The following is a 27,156-nucleotide window of genomic DNA, read 5'->3' as shown; positions in this document are numbered from 1 at the left end:
CTGCCCCGTGGGTCACTGCAGTTGGCTTCCTGAGCCTCAAGCCAGGCGGACCCTGCTTCCTCCACTTCCACCACCCCTTTCAACCCTGGTGTAGTTGTGTGGACCTATGTGAAGCCGGCTGTCAAGCAGATCTAGGAGTTTGAACACAGCCGCCCCAAGGCATGTAGCCTTTTTGAGACTCAGTTTCCTTAGCAATAAAAATGGAGGTAATAATTCTTCCCTCTGGGGAAGTTGCAGATTAAGTGACATAGGGCAAATCAAGCACCCGGCCCAACAGGTAAATATTTATTCCAATACTCCCCCCTCCAATTCCATCTAATGCGTCACATAGTCCCAAGGGGATAAATGGAATGTCCCCTCCCCCCCTCCCCCACTGACTTCTGCAGTGTTTCTTGGCCTAGTACTGTTCCTCAGGTACCCTGGACCCATAGAAATGTTCGGCGAAGTCATCAAGCACCCCAGTGGACCCCCAAACTTGCCTGGTAAAAGATCATGAACAAAGCTGACTCCCATAACCCAGAAAGAGACTGCCCTGTCCCAGGCAGCCTTCCCCAGCAATACGCAGCTGCCCTTGGCCTCCACACACTTCAGCTGATTCCTTACAAATCACAGATAACTTTCTTGGTTAAATACAAAGATTCTACCAACAGGTTTGCCTCCGGATGGCAAATCTGCCAGCATTTAGGGTGAATCAAACATATTTACTTTTCAGATGTTAGGGGTTTGATAAAATCCATAATGCCTTTGGCCTCAAGCCCTCTTCCTATTAATTATTAAGCCCTTGTGTGTTTCGAGGGTAATTGAATCCATGTTTCTAATTAGTTTACACTTAATTCATCAGGACAATTTTTAAAGGGCTGATGGATGTCCCAATAAGCCTCACGGGCAGTTTAATGAATCTTTATTTAAAAAGAAATTGGACACACACCAAACTGTTAACAGCAGTTACCTCCTGGGAGTAGGGCTGGGACAGGGGCCTGGGGAAGGAGGAACTTACCTTGTTTTACTCTATACACCGCTGGAATGCTCGACTTTTCTAAAGTAGTGAGCGCTTATTACTTTCACTATTTTAAAGAAACTGCTTTAAAAGGAAAACGGAATGAATTTTTAAAAAGGAAATGAAATGAATCCAATGTAGTAAGAAAGCATTTTGGTGTGGGGGAAAACATGCCTCGTTTCTTTCTGGCTCTAGGAGACCCATGGTCCACTCCTCCTTTAACCCCCTGGTAGCTAAGAGACCTCAGATGCTTATCTAACTCTTGCAGTGAAAATTAACACTGCTCATTTCATGGGGGTGCTGTTGAATGATTAGATAACTCATGAAATCCCTGCTTAAATCCTTTTTGGGTGTCCCCACTTCCCTTAGAATACCTGACAAGTTCCCTGGCACGGCATATAGAGCCCCTGATGATCTGGCCCGGCCACACCCGTAGTTCTCCACTACAATCTCCCCCAGGATGAACCCACTTTCAGCCTGCACCTCGCCTTCTCTTGATTTTACCTGGACCTCTACACACGCTATTCTCTTGGTTCAAAACACTGTCCCCATCCCACCCTCCATGCCCTTCCTCTAGAGAGCATTCATTCATTCATTCCCTGAATATTTGTTGAGCACCTACTAAAAGCCAGGCCCTGGAGGTACAATGGAGAGCAAAATAGAAACAGTGTCTGCAGTCAAGGAGTATGGGCATAAATCAAATAATCACACATATGCACATGTAAAACCATGAAGGAGGGATACACGGTAATCTGAGGAGGGTAATCATAGGAGGATCTGACCAGGTTGAGAAGTAGGAGTATCTCCGAGGAGTCCCTGAGTGAGGAATTGACAAGTGAGTTGAGGTTCGAAGAATGCGTAACCAATAACTAAGCAAAGGGGCAGATGGAGGGAGGGCATTCCAGGCCGATAGATCAGCATCTACAGAGAGCTCCCCGGTCATAGCGTGTAGCATCGTGAACTAGCATTGCCTCTGTATTTATGTGTCTCCCTAAAGAGACTGTAGGCTCCTTGGAAGCAGAGGCTATATTGTGAATCGCTGTATCCCCAACACTTGGTGTTGCTGGTAGGCATCCCATAAAGGTTGAGTAAACAGAACGAATGAGTGTCTTGCATGGCGGCTGGCCCATGAGAGGTGTTCAGCGTCACCATCTCTTCTTTCCCCTTTCCAGCATCCTCTCCCTGTTTCAGTCGTGTACAGAAAGAATGCTCCCTCCTCCCCATGGGCCGTTCCAGCCGCCTCCCACACACAAGAGCACATTCTCAAGGCACTCTGGGGAGAAGATTCTCCAAGGACAGCCCTACTGATGTGCAAGGAACACTTTTTAAGGAATCCAAACAAGACAGGTCCTTCAGGGGCCTCTGCTGTGATACATATTTATAAGAAGACAGTAAATCTGGCAAATTTGTGGATTTTTTACAACTTCCAAACAGGTGTCTAGTGCCAGTTGAGTGAAATCTGCAACCAGCCCCGAATGACTTAAATTGCATTTCCACCTTAGGCAGATGACAGAATGCGTATTGCCAGTAATTGAGGGAACGAGTTGTAGTGTTTCCCATAACTTGAGCCCAAATGTCTAAATTAAGGGATGCTTAGCTGTGCTTAACTGGTGCAGTCATCACCAGCTCTCTATAAACCCTCCAATACGCGGTGATGCTGTTTATTAGCAGTGTCTCCGTAGATTACGTCTGCCTGCGTTTCATTAGAAAACTTCATCCCGCATTAAAACTGCAATGCAAAAGGATGTCTGCCAGCATGGAAAGGCCATCTAATTGTGCCAAAGCAGAGACGTGGGGATTGTTGCAATAATTCATCCAGGCAGGGCTGACACTGCATTATCTGGAAGGCTCTTTGTTCTTTTCTTGCTCATTTCCAAACTCCTACAGGCTCCCTGGCTCTCAAGACCAGCTTCTACTCTCGCTTCCCACCCTGATCCATTATGAGAAGAATCTGATCAGCTTCTATTGTAAATTTAATTTCAAGCAGCCAGACGCTGCCTTCTGGCACCCTGGGATGTGGCTGCTTGTGAATAGCTCTAGATGAAATGTGAGATGCTTTCAAGAAGATGGCTCTGAACTCCTGGTAGAGAAAGGGAGTCGCTGGGAGATGAATGGCATCTGCATATAGAACGAGCCATGCGCAGTGTGTCTACTGGCACCTCTTCATTAACGATGCCAGGTGCCGCTGTCGGCACAGAGCACCACTGAGAGCTGCCCGTTTTGCAGTGGAGGAAACTGAGGCTCCGACTCGGATGGGTTGTTTCACTTGTCCAAGGTCCCTGACATTGAAACAGGATTAGAACCTAAGTATGTCTGATGCCAAAGGCCTTAACTCCTCCATCGCCTACATCAGGATTTCTCAACCTCAGCGCTCCTGGCCTTTGTCCTGGCATGGCAGGATATTTAGCAGCATCCCTGGCCTTGACCAGATGCCATAGCCCCCTGTCCAGTTGTGACACCCAAAAATGTCCCCAGACATTGCCAGATGTCCCCTGGGGGTTGAGAACCACTGCTCTACCACATGACTTATACATTTACTTGGGCGGGGGGCGGGGGGGGGGGAAGCTTTGTGAGTCTTTTTGCTTAATGGTGTTTCCTGATTTTCTGCTACAACTATACAAGTATTCCTTTTGTTTATCTCTTATCAAAATTCAAAGTGGTTTACACTCATTATCTATTTTAATCCTCACCAACCAACCTACGAAGCAGATATTAATACACCCATTTCTAGATGGGGATGCTGAGGCTAAGAGTCAAAGTGAGTGGCAGATGCCCAGCGGCTAAGGAACAACTACAACTCAAGCTCATGTCCTCCACCAGCAAGAGGTGCATTTCACTGCATGGTTCTGCCACAGCAAAGCATGATGGAAGCCCTGACTTTCAGCCTCAAGTTGCTTAGAATCTAACCAGGAAGGAAGCTTGTTGCTCATAACACGACCCATGAGCAAGCAGCTGGAGAAAAGGTGAGGTTAAAGGGAGTTGGGGATTGGGGTGGGAGGTGACTCTTCAGCCTTTTGCTGGAATGCATGCATAGGGTGAAAAAAGATCAGTGTTAGAGTAAGAGAAGAAAAGAGAGATGCGTTCAAAGATGCATAGACAGCAGGACTGCAAAACTTAAGCCCATCAAGTTTTAGACAATGAACGCAGAAAACCATGAACTACGCAGGCAGAGAGAAACCTGCTAGAGGCTTCTTGGTGGTCCTGTCCCACTGCTGGGCTACCACACGCTCAGTGATACCACCCACAGTGAGTGACTGCCCTGAGCCCAACTCCTTTTTCAGTGTCTGTGCTCCACACCTGCAGTCCTGTGATCTAAAAAGTCCAGTTAGTAAGTGGGCCACAGATGAAATGTCAGGACAGTCACCAAAGCCCTCTAGAGCAGTCCAACTTCCTAGGACCCAGGCAGGGAAGGATGCACCTAACAGTGATGGAGCACTAAGGGATCTGCAGCAGGTGGCTGACCTATAACCACACTGTAAGATGGGCTGTGTGACTTCCACTTTATAGATGAGGCTCAGAGCCGCCAAACCTTGCACAGATCACAGCATTAATAAATGTAGAACCTACCTGCGTATAAATCGAGGCCTGCCACAGAAAAACAACATGCGAGGAGGTGGCCCTCCTGTTCCACAAGCCGAATAAATTAAAACGTCAGTACAGAAAAGACCCGGCTATGCCGTGAGAACACATTTTACTGGAGACTGGAATTCACCGCACACTGATCTCTCTTGTTTTCTGCTTCCAAGCCAGACACTGCAGGGTCATCCTCCACCTCTTTCTTCTTCTTATTTCCACTCCACAAGTCCTTAGAAATCTGCCCTTAGCTTCAGGGACAAAGACAATGCCTTTTCATTAACATCACACAAAGCCACGCCCATCTTCTCTCTTCATTGATCTAGCTCAGGCTACGGCTGTCTCCTGCCTGGCCTGGCAGTCACCAGCCTGGCCCCCAATCCAGTGTATTTTCCCCACTGCAGCCAGACTGTGCCAAAATCCTCCACCTAAAACCTTCATTTGAGAGCAGCTGGGTGGTTCGGTCGGTTAAGCATCTGACTCTTGATTTCGGCTCAGGTCATGATCTCATGGTTCATGGGACCAAGCCCCATACTGGGCTCTGTGCTAACAGCACAGACCCTACTTGAGATTCTCTCTCTCCCTCCCTCTGCCCCGCCCCCTCCCACTCGAGCATACTATCTCTCTCTCTCTCTCTCTCTCTCTCTCTCTCTCTCTCTCCCAAAATAAATAAATAACCTTTACAAAAACACCTTCCTTGAAGGGCATCTAGCACACACCTATAGCTAACATCATACTTAACAGTGAAATACTGAGTGTTTCAAGGTCAGAAGCAAGGCAAAGATGTCCAGTCTTACCACTTCTAGTCATGATCATACTGTAAGATCCTATCTAGTGCAATTAAGCAAAAAATAAATAAATAAAAGACATCTACATTGCAAAAGAAAAACAAAAATATTTATTCACAGATGTAAAAAAGCATCAGAACTATTAATAAGTTCAGCAAGGTCACAGGACATAAGACCAACAATAAGAAAACCAGTTGTATTTCTATAAATTAGCAGTGAGTAATCCAAAACGGAAATAAAATAGAAAATAATTTGGGGTACCTGGGTAGCTCAGTTGGTTAAGCGTCTGACCTCAGCTCAGGTCATGATCTTACAGTTTGTGGGTTCAAGCCCCCTGCCGGGTTATATGCTGACAGCTCAGAGCCTGAAGCCTGCTTCGGATTCTGTATCTCGCTCTCTCTCTGCCCCTCCCCTGCTCACACTTGGTCTCTCTCTCTCTCAAAAACAAATAAACATTAAAAAATATTTTTTAAAAAAACAATAGCATCCAAATGAATACAAATCTAAAAAGAAATTTCCAGTTCAAGAGGGAAATTTCCAGTTCAAGCCAAGCCAATGTGTTAAACTCTCCTTTAATCTGATCCCCTAAATTCTTATGGAAATAATCAAAGGTATATTAAAAAGAGCCAATATAAATGTCCATTCTGGAAAGTATGAAAAAGAGGCAGGTATCTACATGCTACAAACACTAAGGAATTTCTACATGTTGCCGTGCCAGTAAGACCTGATTTTAAAAAAAGCCTAGCCAGACAAGATGTTGACAGAGAAATACACCTTAAAATGTGTTCTGAAGAAGTAATTTAACCACTAGTTGAATCAAAATCACAGAAAAGGCAAAGGCAAAGAAAACGTGCACTTGAAACTAGAGAAAAGGATGGGGCACTTGGGTGGCTCAGTCGGTTACATGTCAGACACGGTTTCAGCTCAGGTTATGATTTCATGGTTCATGGGATTGAGCCCCAGGTCTGGCTCCGTGCTGACAGTGCAGGGCCTGCTTAGGATTCTCTTTCTCCCTCTCTCTCTGCCCCTTTCACGCTTCCTCGAGTACTCTTGCTCTCTCTCAAAATAAATAAATAAACTTAAAAAAATGTTTTAAAAAAGAAAGTAGAGGAGAGGAAATAATAGTAAGAAAACTTTAAAACAGAAAGCATGAAATATTAGACTAGAGCAGACATATAGGTTATCGCCAAAAAAATGTGAGTAGATTAAGCTTTCCTGTTAAAGAATAAAGACTCTCAGTAAAGGTTGTAAAGTAAGAATCCAATGGTATTTTGTTTTTTTTATTTATTTTTTTTAATCTTTTTTTTTAACGTTTTATTTATTTTTGAGACAGAGAGAGACAGAGCATGAACAGGGGAGGGTCAGCGAGAGGGAGACTCAGAATCCGAAACAGGCTCCAGGCTCTGAGCTGTCAGCACAGAGCCCGACGCGGGGCTCGAACTCACGGACCGCGAGATCATGACCCGAGGCGAAGTCGGCCGCTTAACTGACTGAGCCACCCAGGCGCCCCCAATGGTATTTTGTATTAAGAAATACACCTAAAATAATGACAGAAATATTCAAAACAGAGGAATTGGGAAAGAGGGGGACCCAATAAATGCAAACCTAAAAAAAACTATGAAGGTGATTGTATTAGCATCAAAGTAGAATTTAAAACAAAAAAGTTGGGGGAATAAAGATAACTTTTACACTGAAAAAAAATCAAGTTTACTCTTCAGATCTAATGTTTAAACATACATGCTGAAGAGTATAGCACCAAAATATATAAAGTAAAAACTTAGTAATAAAAGGGAAATTGATAAGAAAATGGCAAAAATGTGGGGAAAAAATGTATTGCTTATCCTTGACAAACATCATTCAGAAAATAAGAAATTAGAAAAACTGCATAATGTTAATAACATGAATTTTTCACATATGTTCTTTCAAATACTCATAGAACACTCAGAAAAAAATGATCTTGTGCTGTGGGGAAAAAAAGCCAACAAATTCTCCAAAGTAGAAATCATCATCTGATCATAATGCAATACAACTAGATAATAACATTTTAAGTATAAAAAATCTGAGGGAAATCTGAGGGAAAAAAATGCCAGAGTCAAGGAAGGCACAAAACCACAATTAGAGACTCTTCCTAAATTAACGACTATCCATCAAAATTTATGGGATATGGTTAAAGTTATACTTAGGGGAAAATGTCTCTTAATGTTTTTATTATCAAACAGGAAATAATGAAACTAATTCAATTCATGAAATCAGCAAAACAGCAACATTAGCCTAAGGTAAGAAGAAGAAAATGAATGAATAAAGATGAAAGCAGAAATGAATCAGAGAACAGAGAAAGAATAAAATTGATAGCCCTACAGGTGGGATGTTTAAAAGATCAATAAAATAGGCACACTTCTGACAATACTAATTGACTAAAAAGAAAGAAAACACAAACACACAGGAGCAGATGCAAGAAAGAAGGTGTGCTCTCAGACCCGTCGAGAAGGGAAACCATATGTTTATTCTAAGCTGAGACCCTTGACAATCTCCATAAATGGATGATTTCTTGGACAAACATACAGATAGAAACTGATTCATGAATAAGAAGAAAACCCAATAACCATGCAAAATCATGAAAACATTGCACAAGAACCCCAGCGAACACACACTTGCTGTCCCCGTCCCCCACCCCTAAAGAAGATCCATTCCAAAACTTTCCAGGAGTTGCATATTCCACTCTTTCCTGCTATTAGGACTGCCCTCTGGGATCACATCCTCTCTTAGTGTCCTCCAAGGAGTGAGCTCCTCTGGCTGTGGGGCCCCAAGAGGCACAGCACTCTTTACAGCCCTTCCCCTCTGCCAAGCCTACATGCCCCTGGCTACGGAAATGAACTAAAATGAGCAGATCGGGAAGGTGACAGGAAGGGAGAACCCAAGCAGGTAGTGGGTAGTGAGGGTGCAAACGCAGTGAGGGTGCAAACCCTGGGAGCCTCGTCCTCAAACATGGCTTGTTGGCCAGAGTGGGCTGTGTGGGGGCCGGAAACACATCCAGGGCCTCCCCTACCAACATCACCCCCCGCCACCCTTCTGGGCCAGAGCAATACCCCCACCTCCAGTGGGTCTTCTGTACTTCACTCTCAGAGTGAGCAAACCCAACATCGGAAAACAGAGGTTTGGCCACATCCATGCGGACGTAAGCGTAAGGAAAGCTGGAACAGAAGTGGAGGCTGCCTTCCGCTGTCCACATCCCAACCAAGTACCCCATTAGCCTTCCTATCTTTCAACGTCATTCAACATTCATCAAATGTAGACACAGGCGCCCCCAGATGGTGTCACCTGAGCTCAGTATCTGATGGTGAGGACTCTCTCCCTTGCAACCTCATCCAGTCTCATGGTGTTATACCCCAAGTCTCCCAATTTTTTATCTCTAGCCCCAATGTCCTTGAACTCTAAACTCACATATTCACATCCACACCTGTCTCCCACATTAGCATGTAGCCTCAGTGAAGACAGCGGCTTTGATTTGCTCGCTGCTACATCCCCTGCACCCAGGCCAGTGTCTGGAACATAAGAGGTGCTCTTGAAATATTTGTGTAATGAATAAGTGAAGAGGACTCCAGTCTCTTCCCCAAATTTTCACTGAAGACCTACTGTGTGCAGAAGCTGCTGAATGTCAAGGTAAGATGGATAAGCCCAGGTTTGTTCAGGAGGAACTACTACTCAGAGGGGTCCCAGCTGCCCCCACTCCTGCTGCAGGCTGGGAAGCCTCACCTCCATGCTGCCCTAAGAGTGCAGGGGGTGGGAGAGAAGAGGGCTGGTGCTTCCCTATAAATGTTGTTTGTGACCCTGCTCTGGGAGCTCACAAGCTGAGGGCACAGAAGCATCTTTAAACAAAACCTTGAGAGTTAAAGCACTTGCCAGGAAACCAATCATTACTGTTCCATTCATTAGCACCCTGAGCTCCCCAGGGCTTGGCTGGTAAACCACTAACCCTTTGGCTCCCTGAGGAGCCCAGAGCCCGACTGGCAGAACCCAGACAAGGCTTGCCACAGAGCACGGCAGGCCACCAGGCTAGCAAAACCTGGAGTGCTAGGACTCTTGGGCCTTGACCTTCATCCCAGACAGGTCTGGACAAGCAGTAGCCTCCCTTCCCGTCTCCCTCCTCGATGTGAACTCTCCCCCTTGGGAGACAGCTTGGGGGATGGGGTGCAGGAAAGCGCTCTCCATAGTTTTCTCTTCCAATAACCAGGATGGGGTTTGAGAGAGTGGGAACTTTGCCCCACGCAAACATAAGGCAAATTCCAACAATCCATCTTGATGGTTTTCAAGTACAGGATGTAAGAGACATACTCACTATTAGCCTATAGCATATATCTGCTGGGCCAAGGGGAGAGAATAGATTTCCATGTGTGCAAAGAATATACACCAATAGATATACACACATACACATCAATCCATGCAAAATCAGTCTCGATAAAAAGACTCAAATTTCTCTGTAACCCCTTGTGTCTTCTATCTTATCTTCCCAAGTACACTACCATCAGTCCTGCCTACTGGGTACTTCCAATCTGGAGAAAGGAATTTGGAAATATAAAGAAAGCCTAAGAGTTGAGGGCAGACCCCATAAGAACAGAGGTCTTTGTTGGCAAGCGAGCTTGGCTCTCAGGGCACAGCTGGTGGCTGCGGTAATGAGTTCAGGGGGTACCTGGTTCGCAGGTTCTCTGGCTGGGGCGGGCCATCAAACACCGACAGGACGTCAAAGTCCTCCTCCAGGGCGAAGGACTGGAACACGAGCTGGATCCTGTGCTGGTCCTCCGCCGTGATGGTCCACGTGCAGTTGGCATAATTGGGGTAGCCATACGGGAACCCTGGGCTCTCAACTGTCCCATTGGGACCCTGCAGTTGGAATGTGCAGTTTTGGCCTGGGAAAGAGAAAGAGCACAGATCAGTACGGCCAGAACTCTTAGAAGCTTCAAGAGAAACGGGAGGAATATTAACCCGCTTTTCCAAGTGCTTCCCAGGCCACCCCAGGCGTGGCACAGAGGGAGGGAAGATGGATGACAGATGGAGCATGAGCTTGCACATGTCATGCACTGTGCAGGTGATAAAATGTACATCATTGTACTTGAGCATCAGAATGACTGTGAGTCGAGGAACTGAGGCTCAGAGAGTTGAAACTAAAAGCAACCGGACCGGGCAGAAGGCAGGCTTCTCCTCTGGAACATCAAATGCCAGAACGATAATTCGCAACCTTCTCCATTTTCCACTCCCAATTCTCCCAGCCCCTCCTCTGAGCTGCTGTCTCTCCTCCTGCTCTGCACAGAACACAAAGCCACAAGGGGGAATCCCTTGGTCCCCCTGATTCCAAACCCATCCAACCTGCCCCACGCCGTCCTCCTTCTCACTGTGGAGGAGCCACCCCTGCTCCAATCTAAACATGATCATCCCCTGTGCCCTGCAGATCCCATCCCCATTTTACCCTCCAGAACCTGATTCGTGTTTCTCTCTTACATATGCTACACAGGCTCCATCATTTCCTCTCTGATGAAGCCTTCCCATCCTAAGTGTGCTCAGGACTCCATCACTAAGAAAACAATTCTCACCGCACACCCTCCAGCCCCGTCTCTCTCTTCCCCTTCCCTGACAGATTTCTAGAAAACACAATATGTCCATACTTTCTGTCTCCATTTTCTTACTTCCCACTCACTCTCCAGCTCTGTCACTTCTGCCTTCAGGTCCTATTGATCCACCCAAACAGGTGTGCGAAGGTCACTGATGGGTCCAGCGGATATTTTCCGGTCTTCACTTTAACAGACCTCTCTCTCTCTGCTGCCTCTAAGGCTGTTGGTCATGCACACCCTCCTTCTGGAAACAGAACATCTCAGACTTCACCGTGCATGCACACTGCCTGGGAGCCTGGCTGAAATGTGAATTCTGACCCTCCCAATGGACAGCATCCTGGTGGGGCCAGAGGCTGTTCCTCTCAGTGGACCCCCGGTGATACAATGACGCTGATGGTTGGGGACCACACTTGGAGCAGCGTGGTCCCAGGCTTCCTCCCATGCCACCACCCACTCCTCCTTTCCTTCCCCTGCTCTTTCTCTGGCTCCTTTCCAGGCTTCGTGTTGGGACCTCTCCTCTGTGTCTAGTCTAGAGGACCTCCCCATTTGCCTGCTAACAACCGACAACATCACAGTGCAGGCCAGACTTCCCTCTGAGCTCCAGCCCCGGCATCTCCTTTGGGATGCTCAGACTAGTGATGTCCCCCTCCCTCCCTCTCCTCTGGCCCCTTCCTCTCCATCACAGCCCCACAGGCATCTACCACCCTGTCCCCTTCACTCCTGCCAACTCATACCAGTCTCTCCCTTGGACTGCATGATAACCTCCTAACTGGCCAACCATGTTTACTCTGGTCCTTGCCAACACCACAGCCAGGGGCATCTTACTCAAAATAGACATCTGATCTGGTTACTTCCCCTTCCCCCTGACCTACACCAAACCTTCCATGGCTCCTCGTTGCTGTTCAATAAGGAAAAATCACTTGTAGACCTTGGAGGGTCACTGCATGGTCTGGCTCTTAGTGACCTCTTAGACCCAGTGTCCACTAGCTGTCCAGTCAAACCCCACTGTCTCAGTCCTTTGTACCAGCCATACTATCTTCCTGCACAGCCACAGGACCTTTGTATATGCTCTTCTCTCTTCCTAGAATACTCTTCCCTACCTTCTGTGCATATTTGTCTTTCAGATTTCAGTCCAGTGTCTCTCCTTGACTAGCTCAATCCCCTTATTACATGTTCTCATGATGCCATAACCTTTCCTTGATAGCACTTATCATAGAAGCAAATTTCCATGCTTCCATGTGATTATTTCATAAGTATCTGTCTTCTTGCCAGGCTGTAAGCTCAATGAGAAGACAGACCATATGTGAGTTTTCCTGTCTCTGAATCCACACCCCAAGCTCAGTACCACACACATGGTAAATTCCCAATAATTTAATATATGACTTCTATTTAGTGAATGTTTGGTTAGACACTCTCCTAAGAACTTTACATAGATTGAATTGTTTAAGCTTCACAACAGCCCTATAAGGTGAATACGATTAATATTACCTCCAGTGAACAAATGAGAAACTAAGGCAAAGACATACTAAGGAATGGAGCCCGAACCACATGATTACTCACAGATGGGATTCACACAGGAGCAGCCACTTGAGACCCACCTCCTTAACTGTGATGCTGATAAATGGACTCAACGCTAATTTTTTTAAAGCCCACTTTAGGGATTAACTGACAAAGGACAGTTAATCTCTGAAATGACTTTAATATTGAGAGAAATCTCTTAACACAAAGTATCCCATTAAAAAAGAGAAAAAAAAGCTAAAGTCTTCTGAATAAATGCTAAATGGGCATTTAATAAAATCAGACATGTAACCCTGATTAAAATAAGCACTTGGAACTAGGAAAAAAAAGATTTCCTTATCATGATAAAGCATCCATTTTAGAACAGTAACCTACATTCAAACTTATGGTGAAACACCTGATTAAGATCAGGAATGAGACAGAAATGCTACTCTCACCTGTGAGGTTTCATGGCTTATTGGAAGAGAGCTAACTCATGTGACACACACACACACACACACACACACAGAAAGGAGCAAGAAAAAAACATGGTTTGCAAATGATATTTTAGTATACTCGAAAACAAAAAAATCAATTATAAAGCTTTTAGAACTAATAAAAAAAACTCAGCAAAGAAGTCAAATGCAAAGTAAGTTTACAAAATCAATACCATTTCCATATGCCAGTGGCAGATAAAAATATAAAGAAAAAAGTTCTTCTTTATGATAACTACAAAATGCATATACTACATAGAAATAAACTTGGTAAGAAATGTGCAGGCAGTGTCTGAAAATAACTTTTAGAAAGGGATTTAAAAAATTGAATAATTGAAGAGACATAACGTCATCTTGAGCGGAAAGACTAACTATTGAAAGGTTAATTTAGAATATTAACCTTTTGAAAAGTTATTGAAAAGTTAATTTACAAGTTTAATGCAATTCTGACCAAAAGCCCAATGACCTGTTTTAAATTTGGTAAAATGATAGCTAAGTTTAACTAGAAAAATAGATGGCCACAGACAGTGCATATTTTTTGAAAAGGCAGTGAGTGCACTATTTTCCTTTGGCAAGATCCTAACCAGAATTACCAGATGATGCTTCTGAAAATAGTGGGGCAGTGGTCTAAGAGGGGAGAGGCAGAACAGGAAACAGTATTGCAGAAACAGCAGAAATACACATAAAAACTGAACTACCTATAGGACAACATTAAAAAATCATTGAGAAAAGAAAAACATTTTGCATGGTCACCGACTTAACTGGGAAAAGAACTGCTACCTCCTCAACTCACCCCATCTACTAAAACAAATTTCAGATGGAGAAAAGAGAAGCTAAAACAAAATCAAGCCAAAAAATAATTAGAGAAGAAAAAAACATAGGCAAATAACTATCTCACTCATTTTCCGAACAGAAAAGCTGTGGAAAATACTACCAGCTTGATAGTTTTATGCAAAACATATATGTATGTCAAAAATAGAAACAAAAGAGAAAGGGATACAAAAATGTTCGGCACAAAAGTAATAGCCTTAATATACAAAGAACTATTGCAAATCAATAGGAAAACAACAAGCATTATAACTGAAAAATTGGACAAGGTCTTGAACAAATTAGGTTACAAAATACGACATAAGTGGCCCAGAAACCAGAAAAATATTCAGCCACAATAATAATGAAATAAAGCTTCAAAGGAGCCCTTAATCCACTCCCCTGAACTCCCCCTCACTGGTACAGGCACCAGATCTATTCATGTTTCTAAAACCTGGTGATGTCATTGCATTATGTCATTCACTCATTCATTCATTTGTTTGTTAGTTCCTCTAGATTAGACCCTGTGATGGACCATGGGGCCCAGATCCCAGACCAGACATAAGCAAATACACCCACGTGGGGGCTGCACAGAGTACATCTGGAGTATAGACCCTACAGATACCACACCTTAAAGGCCACTCTCATCCATGTCCTGGACAACCACTGATACCAACATTTACCACCATCCCCAGCATCCTGGGCTGCTTCCTGGGCTCAGACCTGCACAGATCTACCATTTCTGATTCAGGATCCGGGTATAAACAGTACTCCTGCTATGGAAAAAGAAGTGAAGGGGCTCAGAACAGAGCCCCTTTCCACACACAGGGCCAAGAAAGGTGATACAGTAGGGGGCAGGAAGAATGGCAGGAGGAGAACCAGAGGGCAGTTCCACACAGGAAAAGGTAGCTCAGTGTGTTGAGCACCACAGACCAGGCTCAGATGACGGTTTGGGCAAGGTCACTCAGTTTGATATCTGAATGGTCCCTCCGGAAGTAGATCGCAGAGAGTGGGAGCTTTGTCCTAGTTCCTGCCGTATCCCCACTGCTTAGAATTCAGTAAGGATGTGCTGAATAGATACATAAATTTCAGCAAAGGCAGGAGGCAGGAGTCAAGGTGGACCGAGGCCAGAGTGTAGCAAGTAAAGGCAAGATGGACTAGTGAGAAGGTGGAAGCCATTATATTTTAAACAATAATTTATACATTTTGCTCATTGAAGAAAATTTGGGAAATATAGGCAAGGATAAAAAAGGGAAAGCATTATAACCTCACTTTCCTCCCAGAGGCAACCGCTGTTGAATATTTTCATTTTTTTTTCTAGATTTTTCCATACATATTTCACATTGTGGAGCTAATACTGTGTATATAATTTTGTATGCTCTTTTTTCAGTAAATTATTCTTATCTCAAATTACAAAAGGCAAGGTGCATTTGTAATATACACAAATACCCATATATGTAGCACAAAGACATATAAAGAAAAATTGATCTCCTATCTCTCTCCCTTCCACCCAATCCAAAGTGACCAGGCAGGTATATGTCCCTCTCCAACCTTCTCCACTCTTGTGCAAACAAATGGATACATTCCGGGAGAATTTTTATTATTTTGTTTAAAAATGAGATCCTGGTTTAGCTCATTTCTCTGCAACGTGCTTTCTCACTTAACAATACGTCAGGGACATCTTCCAGGCCAGTAGATACATATCTAACTTATTTTTTATATAAAGGTGTAATATTCCACAGCATGGATGTACCTCAATTTATTCAACCACTCCCCTCTTGATGGCCATTCAGGTCATTTCTTGGTTTTCTTGTGCAACAATTCAGTAAACATTATAACATGAGCTTTTCCCCCAAGATATTCAATCTGTTCATAAACAGCATTTTAAATGGACGCACAACATTCCGGTCTATGGTTAAACTAGAATTTACTCAACCATTCTCCCAGTGTCAGACATTTAAATTGTTTCTGGATTTTTTTTTCTGTTATAAATAAGACCTGGACACTTAATAAGGTCTGATGACAGAATGAATGCTGGTCAGTGCAGTGGAAAATGCCTTTCCGTGGCCAGAGTCCGAGAACAAATGTTCGCTTATGCGGTAACCGCATCCAGCTTTGGTTTTGAGGTTGGGGGTGGTGGTATTGTCCACATTAGGCTGGCTGACCTCTGTGGCAGGCACTGTCGGAGACAGATAGTGCTAGAAGCCTGACTCATTAGGAAGTCTCCCTGAAATCAGATGTTCATTAGTGAACTGAGAAAGCTATAACCCAGAGAGCAGCCACTCCAGATTGAAATGCTGATAGAGTGGGGAGTCCATGCCAAAAGGGTCCAACATCCTTTCAAGCCTACAAAATGCTGAATTTCTGGGGCGACTGTGTGGCTCAGTTGTTTGGGTGTCCAACTTCAGCTCAGGTCATGATCTCACGGTTCGTGGGTTCGAGCCCTGCGTTGGGCTCTGTGCTGGCAGCTCAGAGCCTGGAACCTGCTTTGGATTCTGTATATCCCTCTCTCTCTGCCACTCCCTCACTCATGCTCTGTCTCTCTCCCTCTCTCTCTCAAAAATAAAATAAAAACATTTTTAAAAAATTAAAAAAAATAAAATGCTGAATTTTTACCAAGAAAAGGGCTACCTGTTCTTTACCTTTTTTAAAAGAATTATTTTTATATTTTTATTTTTTTATTTTTTATTTTTATATGTAATTTAATTGTCAAATTGGTTTCCATACAACACCCAGTGCTCATCCCAACAGGTGCCCTGCTCAATGCCCATCACCCACTTTCCCCTCTCCCCCACCAAAAACAAATTACTATTTTTATTCCGGTATAGTAAACATACAGTGTTCTATTAGTTTCAGGCATACAATATAGTGATTCGACAATTCTATACATTACTCAGAACTCATCATGATAAGTGCCCTCCTTGATTCCCATCACCTATTTCACCCATCCCCCACCTCCCCTCTGCTAACAGTCAAGTTCTCTGCATTTAAGAATCTGTTCTTTTTGGGGCGCCTGGGTGGCTCAGTCAGTTAAGCGTCTGACTTCACCTCAGGTCATGATCTCACAGGTCATGAGTTTGAGCCCCACGTCAGGCTCTGTGCTCACAGCTCAGAGCCCGGAGCCTGCTTTGGATTCTGTGTCTCCCTCTGTCTGCCCCTCTGCCTCTTGCACTCTGTCTCTCGCACCGTCTCAAAAATAAATAAACATTAAAAAAAAAAAAAAGAATCTGTACTTTTTGTCTCTTTTTTTGTTTGTTTCTTAAATTCCACATATGTGTGAGATCATATGATATTTGTCTTTCTCTGACTCATTCCACTTAGCATTATAACTTCTAGCTCCACCCATGTGTTGCAAATGTCAAGATGCCATTCTTTCTCGTGGCTGAGTAATATTCCGTGTCTATATGTACCACATCTTCTTTATCCATTCACCTATCCATGGACACTTGGATTGCTTCCATAGCTCGGTTGTTATAAATAATGCTGCAATGAACATAGGGGTACTTGTATCTTTTCAAATGAGTGTTTTTATATTCTTTGTTCTTCACTTCTAGTGACCAGTAGAAGAGAATGCTGCTACGGATTGTAACCTGAGGGCCCTTTGCATCTTTTTCTCTGTACCCAGGATGGGTTGCCTTCGTTCACCCAGGTCTCTCTCCAGTCAATGTGGCTTCCAGACACAGCTGAGACCCATTTCAGGCCCCAAGGAAATCCTGAGAATTAAACACTTTGGGTTGTTCTTCATGCATTTGTTTTTGGATGATTTCCCTGTGACATACTTCCACGAGTGCAGGTTACTGGGTCAAAGGGTATGACCATTTGTGATGCTCTGGCTCTGGATCGCCCAAGTACTTTTTAGAAAACATACTCCACTTCTGTCCTCAACCGTCATGCCTACGAATGCCTACTTCAAGCCATCTTCACTCACACTCTGTATCATCTTATTGAAAAGTTTTTCCCTACTTGATAGTGCAAAACAAAAAAAACAAAAAAAAACACCCAAGAAAACAACTATGTTGCTTTATTTAGCATCTCTTTATAACTCAGATTCAACATTTTTTTCAACTTTCCCTAATAATTCTAAATCCTCCATTTGGGAACTATCTGGAGAAATCGTTGGCTCATCTTCCACTGTGGTGTTTATTTTTTCTTACTGATTTACATATTTGTATCCTCTAGACATCACACATACTACATATACATTTGTGGCCGTTTTGGCCTTTTAATTTGAGGATGTTTGACCTACAGAGCTTTCTAAATTTTATGTACTTAGATCTTCTGTGAGTTCTTACTATTTTCTTATCAATTTGTACTAACTCTTTAGAGGATCCAGATTTTACTCTTTTGTTCTATTTGTTGCAAATATTGTTTTCTACCCGGCTGTGTGCTTTGGGTTTTGTTTAGATTTTTCATGTAGATTAAGATGTTAAGTTTGCAAGCAGCAACGTTTACCTGTCTTTTTCTTGTTAATGTTTCTCAGGAAGACCTCTCTAGTAAGACTGGTTGGCTTCTCATTTCCCTCAACATAAAAGCTATAGCCCTTGCCATTCAAAGCCCTACCCGAATGGACATCCCACTGCCTCATTCCCATAATCAGCCATGCAGGCTCCAGGCTATCCTTTCCTTAAGCCCATCACACACCCACCTTGGAACCCTTGAGTCCAGAAATGTCTTCCTCCAGTAGCCAGGTGACCCACTCCCTGGCTTCCTTCAGCTCTGGAGTCCAATATCACCTCCTCAGAGACCACCCACCATATAATCCAGGCTTCCCTACTTTCAAAACAGATGCTCTAGGTTCCTGCTTTGTTTTTCTCCATAGCATTTAGCACCCACTGCCATATAGTTTCCTGTTTATTTCCTGCCCTTTCCCATTAGAATGCCATCTCCATGAGAGCAGAGGTGCTATTTTGTTCTCTGCTCTATCTCCAGCTCCCAGACCTAGACCTGGCACATAGCAGATGCTTATAGAAGTGTTGTTGGTTGAATGAATGAATTCATAAATATTAACTGCCCACCCAACTCTCTGTGCTTGGGATGCTCTCTCTCCAGTTCCTTCACCTAGCTGACTACAGGTTCTTTAAGATTCCTTCCCTCCTCCAAAAAGCTATCTTGGAACCCGCAAGACAACGGCATGTATTTTTCCTCTACTTGCCAGTCACTCATTATGAATATCCTTGCCTTCACCAATGGTGACATAATGACATGTAATTATGTGGCTTCTCCATCAGTAGATTCCTTGAGAGTTCATTCATATTTTTGTGTCTACCACTTAGTTCAGTACTTGCCCATTGTAGACACTCAGTACATACTGTGGGAATGAATGGAGGAGTGAAATGAATTAATCTTTGTAAAATACGCAGACAACACCTTCCAACTTCATTTGTCTGTGTATTTATCTATGGCTTATTGGGGAGATGGCTTAGGAAAAGGTCAAAAGTGTGGGTTTGGATGCAAAAACCTTGGGTGCAAATTTCAGTTTTTGCCACATAATACTTGATGGACACTTTATGTAAACCCTTTAAGCTTTAGTTTTGACATCTTTAAAATTAACACTCACTTCCAGGATGGTTTTATAGATTAATGTGATAATACCTGCTAAATTGCTAAATGCTCAGATGGTACCCAACACACTATAAGTGATCAATAAAAACCAGCTAATCTTTCAGTAAAGATTTGTACTTTTCTTTATATAGGTCCCAGTCACATCTTGTTAAGGTTGTTCCCAGACATTTTATGCACTTTTTGTTGCTCTAGTGAATAACATCTTTTCCCATTATTTTATTTTTCTAGCTGGTTATTACTGATATACAGAAAACCTATTGATTTTTATATATTCATCTTGCATCCAACTGGGTTTCTGAACTCTTATTAATTCTAAAGATTTCCCAGTTGGGTCCCTTGGGTGTTTTAGGTACACAATCATGTTGTCCACAAATAATGATAATTTTTAGGAGATAACTCTTTTGAGAAGTTTGGCAGGAAAATTCAATTCAATTCTGCAAATATTTATTGACTGATAAGGTCAATTTTGGACAAATTTAGTTGGAGAAGCCAGTGGGACATCCAGTCAGAGATGGCCAGAAGGCAATTAGGGCTGTAGACTAGAATTTGGGAGTGCACACTGGGCTGAGATATGGATTTGTCGAAGCCATGTAATTAATGAAACCGCCCTAAGAGGAAACTCAGAGGAGAGCTGCAGATGTGGGGCAAATCATTATGTCCACTGAAGTTGTCTCGCCTGCCACACAGAGAGCCAACTGTGCTCCTCAAGTCTCCAGTTGGACTCTGGCCCAGTTGTCTACGTGCCCTCTGGCAGGGGCACCTTGTCTGAACAGATGGCAGGAGCAGGGGTCAAACGGTATCTTTGGCCCTCTGCAATCACCCTTCAGGAGCAGGGTAGAGACCATGGTTGTGGAGATGCTGGCATTGAGCCTCATCTTAGCCCCTCTCCTCTACACACGAGCTTTGGTCACACCAAAGAGTTCATCATCCACGAACACCCCAGGCCCTTTGAGGCCTTCACGATGCTTGGCCTGGAATGCCCTTCCCCTTCCTTGTACACCTAGCAAAACTTACTCACTGTTCCAAATTCAGTTCACATACAGCCTACTCTGAGGAGCCTTTCTTAGTTTCCTGGGAGGTTTCTCCCTCCCTCTCTCCCTCCTTCCATCAGTCTTTTCCCCTCTTCCTTTCTCTTTCCCTTTTTCCCTCCCTCCAACGCTCTCTGCCTCCCTCTCACTCTCCCTCCCTCCCCGCAACAGCCATTGGCCAAATTCCAGGTCTCTTCTCTCCTCTCTCCCAGTTTGTGTCTTTCAACAAAACAAAAATGGTCTGCTACTCTCGCTTAAACTCCTTCAATGGCTCCTCTGGATAAAGCCCTTAACCTTACATACGGTGCACAAGACACCCCTCCCCTGCATGAGCCAGACCCCGCCCCTCTCCCACACTTCACTTTTTGCAACTCTTTCCCTTAAATAGCACTCCAGTCTAAGCCAGCCTCCATTTTGTTCCTTTAATGCTCCGTGCTCCTTTGCTCACTCTTGAGTCTTCAAACGTGCCATTCCCTTAAAGCATCCTTTCCCCATCTTCTGGTCTGGCCAACTCCTATTGATCTTTTAGGTCACAAGTCAAAATTTACCACCCTACACGAGAGACCCTCATGCACCACTACATTAAGGTGAATTGTCCGCACTCCAACACACATCCAAACACACACCCTGCCATGTGTCCTCACAGTACCCTGCATCTCCACCGTCACACGTGGCATATGTGTCTTCCCTGACAAGTGTGGGTTCCGTGGGGTAGAGACCATGTTCTGCCACACTAAAACTGATCCCCGGAACCCAGCACATTGCCTGGACACCAAGTGCCCAGTAGAGATGTTCATAATGGCTAGAAGACCTTGCACACGAGTCTAACAGGTCACACATCCTACTGAAGTGCAGACCCAGAGCCCCCCCAGGGCCCTGCCTCTCTCTATAATCCTGGTAGACATTGCACCAACACCTGGTAGACATTGCACATGTGCATTAGGGTTGGACGAGGGAATTATCACAGGTGTTTCTGACGAAGTTGTACATTGATTTTTTTTCTTCCTAGAGATCTTAATCAGAGAAATGTCCATTTCTCTGTGATATGTGTGATAGTCTAGTCCCGGGTTTCTCAGCCCCAGCATTGCTGGCATTTGGGGCAGAATAATTCTTTGTTGTGGAGGCTGTCCTCTGCATCTAGCATTTTTAGCAGGATCCTTGGTCTTACCCACTTGGCCTTGCCAAGTAGCACCTCCCAGTTTTAACAACCCTAAATATCTCCAGACATTGCCAAATGTCCCATAGGTGGGAAAAATCTCCCCTAGTAGAGAGCCACTGATCACATTCTTTGCCATTTTGGAGTTCCTAATGAAAGCTAGAAATACTCTCTAGAATAATATACACAGGAGGCTAACCCTCCATCTTTTTCATTCATTTCAAAGGATTCACAGACCTACACCAGAGGCTCTTCACCTTTGTTGTGGCATGACCCTCTTTGGCAGCTTGATGAAGTCTTCACAAATGATGTTTTTATTTTTTTAATGTTTATTTATTTTTGAAAGAGAGAGACAGAGCATGAGCAGAGCAGGGGCAGAGACAGAGAGGGAGACACAGAATCCAAAGCAGGCTCCAAACTCCAAGCTGTCAGCACAGAGCCCAACATGGGACTCAAACTCACAAACCTCAAGGTCATGACCTGAGTCGAAGTCGGACGCTTAACCTACTGAGCCACCCAGGCACCCCACAAATTATGTTTTTAAATAAAATAAATGTTTTTAATGAAATAGATGTTTAAAATAAACCAAAATATATAGAATTGCAAAGGAAACCGATTATATTGAAATACTGTTTTCAAATTATTTTGAAAATTTGTCATCTGGTCATATAGGTACTCCCCTATTAATGCAATATTAATAAGATCTAGCAGTGGGCCTGATAAATACTGCAGTTCAAACCATAAACGTTATTTCTGGATGGTTGCAACAACTGTATTTTCAGGTAATGAAAATACCTGTGATTTCATCAGTGACAAATTCATAAATACTGCTAACACTGCTCTGCTCTATTGCTTATATTCTTCATTGGTAGAAATGCCAAGGCTCAACAGGATATTAGTGAAAATAAAGATGCAATTTTCATCATCCCAGTTAGGAAGCCCCTAGATTCTATCAAGAACCCCAGAGATCCAAGCAAATTCAATCTTTCATTCAGCAAATCTGGGGAGGGTTACTTAGTTGCAGGCCACCTGTGTATGGGGGTGAGGAGATGGGAAGGATGGATTTTGTATAAAGTGCCCCATGCCCTCAAGGAGTTCACAGTGGGATACAGAGACAGACACACTTGGCCCATCTTCCTAACTCTCCACTGAACAAGTGGTTCAGGGACACCTCATTATGGGATCCCAGGGGAAGAGCAGAGAACACATACAAACGAACCCAGAGAGACTAGTGCTTTTGTGCAGGTCTGAGAAGGAAACCAATGTTCATTCACAAGCCTCATCAACATTATTTCCCCAACATTTGCAATGACCCCTTAAAATGACTATTACGTCCCACCCCACCACTCTACACATGAAGAAACTGAAGCTCCTCAAGGTTTCAACACACTCAAGGTCAAACAGGTAGAAGTGGAAGAGCTGGGATTCAAACCCAGGTCTGTGCGAAAGCAAAGCTCAAGTGCCTCTCTCTGCCAGGCTGCGAGGACTCCGCACACCATCTGGGGACACACTTCCAAAGCTATAGTCCTGTTTCCACACTGCACCCAGCACTGGGGCAGAGCCTAGGATTTATTGAAAAGAGCTTAGTGCAGTTGCTGTGCCTCAGGGACATAAAAACAAAACAGGGTCTCCCTCCTCTCAAGCTGGGGATGCATCCAGAAAAGGTATGAAACAATGCACAGCAGATGGGGTGAGGCAGCAAGCTTGTCCCTGTACCACATCCAATTGCTCTGGGGAAGTAATCCCATGCCGCTCAGCTTCTTAATTCTACCTCCAGGCTCTCTGATTCTCCTGGACATGCTTAACACAGAAGCCACCACTGTGTTCCAAATATGATTTTCCCTGCCTGGCGATACACAGGCAGCTCATTTGTCATCATTTTGAGCCAACACCAGCCAGGGGTTGTTTATTATGTTGACAGGGAATCCTGGACCAGCAAAAGGATCTCTGCATTGCTGATGGCAGAGCTTCTCATTCATCAGGTTGTACCACATCCCTGGATTAGCACGGAGACGAGGGACCAGGTATATCTGGGGACAGATGCCTTCTGCCAGGTTGGACCTGCCCCTGGCCAGGTCTTTATAGAAAACACAGGGAGCTAGCATTGAGTTCTCCTCAGCTGAGAAGACACCTGAGCTGTGACTTTGACTCAGGGGATTGAGCACAGGGGCTGACACATAAAAATTCAGGTCTTAGAAAATGCTCAATTCACTCACTGACTCATTTAAAAAAATAGTATTGAGCACCCACTGTGCTCCAGGCACTATCCCTGGCCTCATGGAGTTTAGTCTAATAATAACAGATTATTAAACATTCCTCCTGTATGAAGAGCTTTCTCATGCACTTTACAGCTAACAAGCTCTTTCCATCCTTGCAACTGTATTGGATAGGTACTATTATGATTCCCATTTTACAGGTAAGAAAACTGAGGCCCAGGAAGGTTAAGTAACCTGACCAAGGTCAGACAGCTGATAAATGGTAGACACAGGATTCAACCCCAGGCATTCTGGTACCAAATTCTGTCATCTTAACCACTTCTCCATGGATGGATAGATGGATGGATGGATTGGGGGGTGAGAGGCATGGCTAGATGCTTATGTTGGCCAATGTGATAAGATACATCTCTTTCTACAGCATGCTTATAGGCAAAGAACATTGCCTTGGGAAGGCCTTTACTCAAGTGTCCATCACCTCAGCTGGAACTCCTGGGTTTCTGCCCCATTGCCTGTCTTTTTAAGGCTAATCCCACTACAGTGAAGCATCAGAAGGGAGTCTACATGAGGAATTCTGTACACACTGTACTTCCCAAAAGAAGAAAAAATGTAACCTGGGAAACAAGTAAATTATCAAAAATATGTGAAGCCAAGTTTATGCCTTTGTCTCTCCCACTTGCCTAATCACCTCATGATGGCAAGGACCACATCTGATTCACTATTAAATCCCCAACATGGGGTTTGTCATTTCATAGACATTCAGCTAATATTTATTGAGTAAATAGATTAATATGTCCAGTTGTCATCGGTGCCTTTTTTTTTTTAATTTTTGCTTTTCATTTGTTTCTCTATTCATTAAAAGCGCATGGTTACTGTTTTACATAACACACACATCCACAGAGGAACTGGCCTCATCCCTAAGGGAAACAACTTCAAGCCCTTTGCCCTTGTGTGACTCATATTTGAAAATTAATTTTAAAAAATGGGGGGGGGGGAAACATAGTGCAGTGGAAAGATTCAGAGCCTAGGCTCTTGACTCTGTTTTGCTATTTACTAGCAAGGTCAAGTCTCTTAGTCACATAGTCCCCTGCCCCTAAACCTTAAAATGGGCCTCCCAAGGCCACTTTCACAGAAATGCCAGAGTAGGCTGACCCAAGTGAATAAATAGCTGGTTGGTGCTGCTGGAGCCACAGAGCCCTATCCATGGTCCTGAACTACCAATGTCCTTGAGGGTGGTTGTTTCTCCTGACCCCAGGCTACTGGAGATACAGGTCCAATTTCTCCCAGGATTTCTGCACCAGATGAGAAGGAAATAAGGAGTTAGTGAGATTAAGAAGCAGGGGAAGAGAAAGAGAAAGAAAAAGAGAAAGAGAACGAGAGAGAGAGAGAGAGAGAGAGAGAGAGAAAGGGGTTAATGAGGCAGAGGTGAGGGTAGAGTGCATTGGAGCTCCAGAGTCTTGAGTGCCTGAGACAGTGTCTTCCAGCCCTACACCAGACAGAACCAGAGACCACACTGAGATGGTTTGCCTCAGGAGGCCTGGGGTGAGGGATGGGGGGTTTTTCCTTAGGAGTGAGTCCCTGAGATGATCCTGGCACAGTACTCAACAGCCAAGGAGTCCTCAACAGGACAGGTGGGAGACTAGCTCTCTAGAGATGAGGGGTGGGGAGACCTGAGATACTAAGACACAAAATCAGACATCCTGAGAGCCAAAAGGATGACAAGACATATGGCAACCAGCAGTTGGGTGCAGCCTCTTCTTCCTCCATAGAGGGCCTGACTCCTCATTGTTCCAGCACCTTCAGACTGGACATCTGCTGGAAATACAAATGGCTCACTCAGTGATTCACAGAAGCTGCAGGGAAGGCTCAATACAGACTTTTCTTTAAATTAGGCATTCAAAGGTCATCTGCAATTTCATTTTGTTTTTCCCACTCTTCAGCAGATGTGCTGCTGCTCTTTTTACATGCTAAGGGAAGAGCTTTGTGTTTTGATGCCCCCAATTGCACATTTGAATTTTATATGAGCTCTGTTGGTGATTTGAAAATTGTTTCTATTAAAAAGGAAAGCTTAAATCAGCCTTCTCTGTTCAAGCAAATTAGCAATGAGGTCAGTCCTGGCCTGGCCCAGCTCAGGTCAGACGTAGATGCCAGCAAGGATCCATTCATTCAACCAATACTCACTGTACTTTTACCACCTGCCAGGCACCAGACAGACTTAATCTCTGCTCTCACAGAGCTCAGCCCTTCCCAGCCATTCCTGTCTCCTGCTTATTCCTCCCACAAGGGGCCATGCCCTCACCTCAGAGCCTTTGCTCTTGCTTTTCCCTCTTCTCACAAAGTCCTTTCTCCCAAAACAAGGCAAACTCCTTCTCTTCCTTTAAGTCTTTGCTAAATGTTCCCTTCTCAATGAGGCCTACCCTGACAGCCCTTAATAAAATCACTACTCCCCACCTCCATCCCCAACACCTCTAATCTCCCTTACTTATTCAGTTTCCTTTCTCCCATAACATGTATCACTCTATAGCACCCTATGTAGTCTACTTGTGTGTGTTTATTGTTTATTGTCTGTGTCCTCCTGCTAGACCACTCATTTCACAAAAGCAAAGTCTCTGTTCTATTCATTGTTCCATCTTAAGTGCCTAGAAGAGTACCTGGTGCATGGTAGGCACTCAGTAAATATTTGTTCAATGAATGAATAAACTATAATTCAGTGCACTCACAAATACACAGCTCAGGGGGACCCAACTCCCTAAAGGCCCAGAAAGCCAACCCAGTTCATGTGGCTCTGTCTGAAAACAGTTTGGGATGGGAGGGCCCACAGACTCAGCTCACAATAGAATTAGAACCGGGGAGGGGGGTCCTGAGTGCTTCTTCCATGGCCATCTCCCAGACTGGGCTCCTTAGGGCCAAGGACATTGTCTGCCTTTTTCACCAACACATCCTTAAGGGCCCAGAACAGGGCTATCAAAGGAATCAAATGTCAGTAAGCACAAGGATAAAGGAATTCCAGCCATCATTTATCCAGCACTGACTTTGTGCCCCACACAGCACTAAGCATCCTCCTCACATGATTTCTTTCAAACCTCAAAACATCCCAAAGAAGTCAGCATTATTGTTTACCCTGTTAAACAAAGCTTTAGGCTAAATAACTTGCCCAAGTTCACACATATAATAATAGACAGCAAAGATGAGGTTCAACACAGGTTTGTCTGACTCCTGAGACTAAGACCTGAAAGTATATGTTCTATATACTTCTATATATTTTCTATATACTTCTATATGCACTGGAATGAAAGGGAGGGAGGAAGAGAGACACAGAGAGAGGGAGGGACAGAGGAAGGGAAGGAGGGAGGGAGGGATAGAGGCAGGAAGGAAGGGAGGGAAGAAGAAGGAAAGATAGTGGGTGGGCCACATGCCAGATATAGCATGGATGTGTAA

The 27,156-nt window shown here is 44.2% G+C and overlaps 1 protein-coding gene across 1 annotated transcript in view; it reads right to left on the bottom strand.

Moving 5' to 3' along the window:
- The window catches only part of CSMD2 (CUB and Sushi multiple domains 2), a 600,568-nt gene that overhangs the window by 530,185 nt on the left and 43,227 nt on the right, over positions 1 to 27,156 (bottom strand). Inside the window, 1 exon segment of the mRNA XM_058718151.1 lies at positions 10,046 to 10,262. Coding sequence (XP_058574134.1) covers positions 10,046 to 10,262 — 217 coding nt within the window.

The sequence above is a fragment of the Neofelis nebulosa genome, chromosome 2, assembly GCF_028018385.1.
Source record: "Neofelis nebulosa isolate mNeoNeb1 chromosome 2, mNeoNeb1.pri, whole genome shotgun sequence".
Taxonomy (NCBI): Eukaryota; Metazoa; Chordata; class Mammalia; order Carnivora; family Felidae; genus Neofelis; species Neofelis nebulosa.
This window is presented reverse-complemented; position numbering and strand designations above follow the sequence as displayed.